Here is a 7699-nt window from a genome sequence, read left to right as displayed (position 1 = left end):
CCCAGTGCCACCTCATGTCTCTGGTCTATGCATCACCCAGTAGGTGGTGCTGAAGTTCCACCTCTCATACGTGTTCAGAAATCAAATGATTCCCCCGTCAGAGCAGGAGAGGAATCTCTAAGAACTATCAATTCTGAACACAAGCCGTGAGACCAGACCAAAGTCTTTCTTGTTATGCCATCTAGATGATTTCATTTTCAATACTGTTACTGAAGCAGTTTTGTTTAGCCATTTGCTTATACTACCAGATTAAAAACAGAAAGGTTTTAAAGGAAAAGCCAACTGGCAGTGCCAAATGTGTACGCAGAACGAGAAAATAGTTCCTGAACACACCTATACACCTGCTTAGCGAGAAATTCAAACTACCCATTTGTTTTCACATAAGAATTCTAATTTACTCCAGAAAATTTCCACATAGGGATTCAGTTAATATTCTATTATCAGTTAGTCTTCTAAACTGATTTGGAAACTGAGCGTGTAACTACAATGATCCAAGGTGAAATAAAAACCATTTCATCACCATAGTTTTTAATGAAGAAACTTGTTTAAAATTGTAAAGGAAAAAATGGGGATGGGACGGCAAAATCTTAGCAGCAAAGTGGTTAAACAAATTGAAAATATTAATGCACAAACATTAAAATTTTAAAGCATATATGTTGCATATAAAATACAGTACGGAACCAGGAGTTGCACTATACCGATTAGTGCATAACAGAAGAAATGATTAAATTTGTTCTTCCAGAAGTATATACACAGTTCATTTCCACAGCATTTTCCTATATAGCCAGCAAGTTATTTTCTTCAGTTATTCACACCTTGCTCAAACCTGAATTATAAACTCAGCACTTACAAATATGAAAATTCATTCACAAGGAAAACCAATATTTCTATTTCACCAATAAAAAGTAATTTTGAAAGTTAACAGTCTATTCTAGGAAACCAAGTTTAGCTGAAAACTTCAGGGATGAAGATCATCTGATGTAGCAGCGTCCAAATATATAAACAGTAAAAATAAGACTTAAAACTGCTGCCACAGTGTCACGTTTTGGATTTAGTTCATCCAATTGATTTTTAGTACAAAACTAGAAATAACTTCTTCTTCATAACGTCTATAGTTATCAATATATTTTTCTTCTTTTCAATGTGAAATAATACTTCAAGATGATCTATATACACAATGTTGTCAGTTCAAGCTGTCATATAAATATAAATGCTTTCTTAAAAAAAAAGTATTTTACAGACAGATATAGTGTTATATACATTGTTCAGTTTGATCTGGGGCAAAAGAAGAAAGCAAACACAAGCTTAAATGTGATATGTAAAAAGAATGATACATAAATGACATTTTAAAACCTGCATAGAAAATAAGCTTCAAATGGTAGTGTGATTTTAGTTTTTATCACTTCTGAAACTTCAAGCCATTAAAAAAAAGGCACACTTCTCAACTTTATCCCTCTCAGGGAATGTTCTTAAAGAACCCCTTACTTGGCGAGAGTTGTAACGTAACACTTAAAAAAGACAATTTGACCCCAAAGTATTTTAAACAATTTGTTGGAACATTTATCCAACTGTTTTGTAAATAAAACATCCAGTAATACAATGTTCTGCAGAAGAAATCTATTTATATGTACAAGATATTTCATTCACAATGTTGGATTAAATACATTCCTGGGATAGTTTAGCACACACTTGAACACAAAATGATTTTGCTTTTGGCCAGTTTAAATAAAATAAAATGCAACTGAGAAAAATTACTGTTATGTGAATAATAAGTACTGAGAATTAAGCTAAGAAATTAGTAACACAGCTGAACATATTCTGGTTTAGCAGAGAGAGGAATGGAGATCTCAGGAGGACACTTTTATACTGACTATCCAGTTACACTTTTTGCCTTGTCAAACATTTGTAAATGCAATAGAATTTTTTGAAGGAGGAAACTCTGAAAGAAAACAACTTGCTGGTTGAATACCACAAAAAAACAAAACAACAACCCAAAAACCTCACTTTTTTCTATAATGTTTACTCAGTCTCTTTTTATATAAAAATAAGTGTTACGTTCCCATCAGAACATTAGACAATTACATCTGTGCTTTAAAAAAAAGTTGGTCACTCAAGGCTATTAGAATATTTTTAAGGATTTTAGATTACCAGAATGTACAGATATAACTCAATATAAACTGTAGCCAAAGGGAAATGAGGATGAAAATATCAAATCATTCACATGGAATAAAAACGTTATTAACTAGGATGAGTAAAATATTCAAAATATAATGGAATGTGATAGTAGATATATGTACATCTACCTCAGAACTAGGAAGGGGAAGAAAAGTTTAATATGTAATAATTCGTACCTTATATTTAGTTAAATATAAACATTTGTTATTTATACATAAAACTGCTTTCAAAAAACAACTAATAAATGATTTAGTTGCACTTCTTTTACGTCTTACAATTCCCAAGTGTTAACTTTTCTTAGATTGAAATCAACTGTCCCCTTAGCGCACTTTTAGTTCACGTCTTAATGAATTCAAACCTTTAAAAGTCCCATCACCTAATGCATAAATATACAAAAATGCCAAAAATTAATCCCTTTTAGTTGGATCATATTTTATGCTCACTTTTTATAGCCAATAACCAGAAATGGTTTCCTTTTGCAAATACTCTTTACAACCTGTAACAAAACATGCCATGCACTCAAGGGAAAAAGTTAGGCATGGCTGGCATTTGTGAAACGCCAAGAACTGAAGAGTTCTGCTTCCTCCGCGTGTGGCCCCAATGATACCAGGCAAGATTTCAGATTGCTTGCCAAAAGCTTCCACAAATCCAAGTTAGCTAATTCCTGGAAACAAAGATTTAAGCTCATTTTGGCACTGGATCCTTTCATCCAGCAGCTTTATGTTTCCCTCCACAGCACCCACATGCCTCACCACAACGATGGCACATTCTCAAAGGGACGTAGCAGCACATACATGGTACAATGAAAGACAAAGCTACTAGGGCTAACCATCGTAAGCAGAACTTGTCATCGCTAGTGTCACATGAACAGGGATCAGAAAAATCTCCCTCTGAGTCTGACATACAATGATACAACATGCTCTCTGCACAGAGCATGCAACTAACTTGATATATGCATCTTTTAATAGGGTCTGGAGCATCCTGACACTTTCCTCTGCCGTTTTCTTCATGATTAAACCTTTCCTGGCAGTATACGCAGCGAGAACGTTCACCATCTTCTTTTCTTCGTTTTGACTTCTTAAATTTTAATGAGGAAGGCTGTGTCTTAAATACCACAGAGTCTTTGAGTGAACTTAACTTAGTCTCATCCCCACAAGAGTATAGATAGTCTGATTTTTTACTGTCTGGTTTAGAAAACTGAATATTGGAGTCAGTATCATCTCTCTCCAGGTCATTTTTCCACATATCAGGATGTCTGTAGTCCGCATAGCGACGTATTAAGATATCTCGAGGATTTATTCTGACAATCTCATCCTCATCTTGAAAGCTGACATGTCGGATTGATTTCAAAGGGACCTAAAAAGGAAAGAGATGAAAATTGCATTAAGGACTGTGAAGGTTAATTTTATGTGTCAACTCGGCTGGGCCACAGTGCCCAGATATTCGATCAAACATTATTCTGGATGTTTAAGTGAAGATGTTTCTTGAATGAGACTAACATGGAAATTGGTGGACTATGGGTGGAGCATATTATCCTCCATAGTGCAGGTGGACCTCATCCAGTCAGCTGAAGGCCTTAATGGTACAAAGACTGATCACCCGTGAGCAAGAGGGAATTCTGCCAGCAGACTGCCTTCAGACGCAAACTGCAGCTCTTCCCTGGGTCTCATGACTGACAGGCTACCCTGCAGATTTTGCTTATGCACCTCCACTATCGCAGGAGCCGATTCCTTAAAATAAATCTCTCTCTGTATATAGACACACCTTGTTGATTCTGTTTCTCTGCAAAACCCTGACTCATACAAATTTTAGTACCAAGGAGTGAGTTGCTGTAACAAATACCTAAAAATGTGGAAATGGCTTTGGAACTGGGTAATGGACAGAGGCTGAAAGAGTTTTGAGGTGCATGTTATAAAAAGCCTATATAGCCCTGAAGGGACTGTTGGTAGAAATATAGACGTGCTTCTGGTGAGGGCTCACGTGGAAATGAGGAACATATTATCGGACACTGGAGGAAAGGCAATCCTTGTTATAAAGTGGTAAAGAACGTGGATGAACTATATTCTAGTGTTTTGTGGAAGGCAGAACTTGTGAGTGTGTGATGGGCTTGGGCATTTAGCAGAGATCTCAAAGCAAAGAGCTGAAGGCGCAGCCTGGTTTCTCTTTGCTGCTTATGGTAAAATGTGACAAGAAAGAGATAAATTGTAGTAATTTTTAAGCAAAAAGGAACCAGAATTTGAAGAGTTGGAAAATTCTCCATATTGCATATCGCCTATCCATATTGCAAAAATTGAGAAAGCATGTTCCAGAAAGAATACCAAAGGCGTGGCTAGACAATCATAAAATAAAGAGATCACGGGACTCCTCCAAGGAATTAAAGAGACTCATGGATCCAATCAGCCATCTGAGCTGAAATGCTGCCACCTTGGACTGAAGGGGACTGAGTTGGGATGAAATGAAGGCAGACTTCTAGGATTTATAGGACTGGCAAAAAGAGCTATGTGGCTGAGAACATGTGTTATCCTGTAAGAAAAGGGAAGAATGACCCCAAAGGTGGGACTGCCTCCTCCGTAGTTCCACAGGGTGGGGCCACCTCCTCAGTTTCAGGAAGGGGGCCTAGGAATGATGCTATCATCCAAGGCCAAGGGGAGTGGGGCCACCACCCTGGTGGGCCTAGAAGACAGAACACCGAGGTAAATAGGATTATTCTCAAGCCTTAAAATCAAATGGAATTTAGCCTGCTAGGTTTTAGATTTGCTTGGGACACATGACTCCTTTCTTTCCAATTTCTCCCTTTGGGAATGGGAATCTCTATTCTGTGGCTTTCCCAAACCACTGTATTTTGGAAGTAGGTATTTTGTCTCGTTTCACAGGTTCCCAGGTGAAGAGGAATTTTGCCTCAGGATGAATTATACCTTGAGTCTCACCCACACTTGAAGGGGTGAATGTACTTTGCATGTGAGAAGGCATGAATTTGGGGACCAGAGGATGGAATATTATGGTCTGAGTTGTACTCCCCCCTCTAAGCTCATATGTTGAGGCCTCAACCCCTAGTACCTCAGAATGTAATTACATTTGGAGATAGAGCCTTTTAAAAGGTGACTAAATTAAAATTAGGCCCTTAGGATGGACCTTAATCCAATTTGACTGGTGTCCTCATAAGAAGAGGAAATTTGAACAGAGAGACACCAGAAATGTGGGTGCTCAGAGGAAAGACCACATGAAGACACAGCCAGAAGGGGGCCATTTGAAAGCCAAGGACAGAGGCCTCAGAAGAAACCAAATGTGCCAATACCTTTATCTTAGACTTCCATTTCTGGAACTGTGATGTGAGAAAATAAATTTTTGTTGTTCAAGCCACTCAGTCTGTAGTATTTTGTTATGACAGCCCTAGCAAACTAATACAAAGACATACACGTTTATAGCTTGGCTATACAAAAGTCTCTGAAAAGGGCTTAAAACACACTATACCACATACAGACACTCTCTCTGCCTCTCTCTCTAACGTTTCTGTAGATTGTCTCCTTGAGACCAGGGGGCAAAGTAAATCTTGGGGGATAAATCACAATGACCCTTCCCTTCACCCATACAAGTAGGCTTCTAGTAGTCCTATTTGTATCTCTTAGCCCCAGTCCTGGGACACAGTGACTAGTCTACAAGTAAGCACCTGGTCCAAGTTGGGGCAAATTCCTATTCCCCAGATATTTAGAATCAGGGCTAAAAAAAATTCCAGGTCTGGGCTAAAGGTATAGTGATGGATGTAGTCCATTAAATTAACAATTTTCAATTCCTATCCAGTGATAAATACACTGTGACAGTCCTCCAGAATCAAACTAGAAATCTGGATGGAATTCAAATAACAGCATATATGTAGTAAGCACATATGTACTAAACTTATATACAAAAAATTTTTCTAGTACAATTGAACTATATGGAGAATTAGAAGAACTGAAAAATTTCCCTTACATGTTAATTAGCTACATTCAATATCAGAAGATAAACTAAGATTACTTACCCTATTTTGGGACTTTAGGCTTCCACATTCCTTGGATATTTGCCGCTGTACATATTCTGTGTTTCTACCCTGAATGTCTAGGCCTGGATGACTGAACGTTATCTAAAACACAAACAAATCCTACTTAAGTGACAAAAGAACAGACTTCTTATTTTTAATAAACTTACATACAGTGTATAATCCAAAACTTCATAACCCATCAGTACTGAAGTCTTTCAGAACAGTTTAATAAAAAGCATGATTTGAGTCATCCTATTTATTATTTAAACATAGGTCTTTCCTTATATACTTAAAATTTAATTTAAAAAGTAATAGAGTTCTCTGCTCTAACAAGCAAAAAGCTGAAGAGAAAAAAGAAATCAACAACTCTTCTTGGATCCATGAGAGAAAAGAGGAAACCACTGCCCCCAAGGTTGGAGAGACAGACAGGAAAATATAGGGAGTCACAGCTTACTTACCAGAGCAGAGACTCCTAAGTGGAAACTGCTGCGGAAACTAGCGCTAGCAAAACCTGAACTGTGTGTGGACAACTCTGAGAGTTTAAAACTCCAGGGGGATTCAGACACAGTGAAGCCCCCAAACTTTTCTGTTTTTCTCCAGGAGTTCAACCAAGTTCCCACAGTAAATATGAGAAAAGTCCCCTGCATGCTTCCAGCAGGGGGAGGGGAAAAGGAACCATTTTGAAATTTGCCTGAACACTCTGTTCTTAACAAGACCCGCCCTCACAAGAAACTAGTTACCCAGAGCCTCACCTGCTGGGGCATTATCAGAGACTACTTGACCTGGGGAAGGAAAATACCCAACTCCAGTCAACTCTAACCATCTGACCCATCTAAGTGGGGGAAAAAAACCTGAGAAATACTTGTGAAGTATACAGTCCAGAGGCATGGGCTCAGACTAAGACTGAGACCTAATCACAGGACGATAGAATGCTGCCTCTCCCCATACATCTTACCACTACATTGCTAAGGGTCGATTTACAGCAGTTCTTTTGACTCAGTACATCATGTCCAGCTTTCAAGAAAAAAATTACAAAACACACCAAAAGGCAAAAACATAATTTCAAGAACAAGCATCAGAACCAGATATGGCGGGGATTTTGAAATTAGCAGACAGGAATTTAAAACAACTATGATTAATATGCTAAGGGCTCTAATGGATAAAGTAGACGGCATACAAGAACAAATGAGCAATGCAAGCAGATAGAAATTCTAATAAAGAACCAAAAAGAAATGCTAGAGATCAAAAACGTTAAGAGAAATGAAGAATGCCTTTGATGAGCTTATTAGTAGACTGGACATGGCTGAGGAAAGAATCTCTCAGCTTGAGGATATAGCAATAGGAACTTCCAAAATTGCAAAGACTGAAAAAAACAAAAACCATCTTCAAGAACTGTAGGACAATTACAAAAGGTGTAACATACATAAAATAGGAATACCTGAAGAAGAAGAGAGAAAGAAACAGAAGAAATGTTTGAAATAATGATGACTGAAAATTTACCCAAATTAA

At 37.7% G+C, this 7699-nt stretch overlaps 1 protein-coding gene across 3 annotated transcripts in view; it reads right to left on the bottom strand.

Moving 5' to 3' along the window:
- Positions 1 to 511: 511 nt before the first annotated feature.
- SPRED1 (sprouty related EVH1 domain containing 1) overlaps positions 512 to 7699 on the bottom strand; it is a 115345-nt gene continuing 108157 nt past the window's right edge. For all 3 annotated transcript variants that reach the window (XM_046653522.1, XM_046653525.1, XM_046653524.1), the window contains exons 6-7: positions 6191 to 6292; positions 512 to 3531 (exon numbers count right to left, since the gene is read on the bottom strand). In XM_046653522.1, the coding sequence (XP_046509478.1) occupies positions 2881 to 3531; positions 6191 to 6292 (753 nt within the window). In that variant the 3' untranslated portion in view covers positions 512 to 2880. The remainder of the gene's footprint in view (positions 3532 to 6190; positions 6293 to 7699) is intronic.

Source organism: Equus quagga, chromosome 2, assembly GCF_021613505.1.
Source record: "Equus quagga isolate Etosha38 chromosome 2, UCLA_HA_Equagga_1.0, whole genome shotgun sequence".
In the NCBI taxonomy this organism is placed as follows: domain Eukaryota; kingdom Metazoa; phylum Chordata; class Mammalia; order Perissodactyla; family Equidae; genus Equus; species Equus quagga.
The sequence above is the reverse complement of the archived record's forward strand: the minus strand, read 5'-3'. Positions and strand labels throughout refer to the sequence as shown.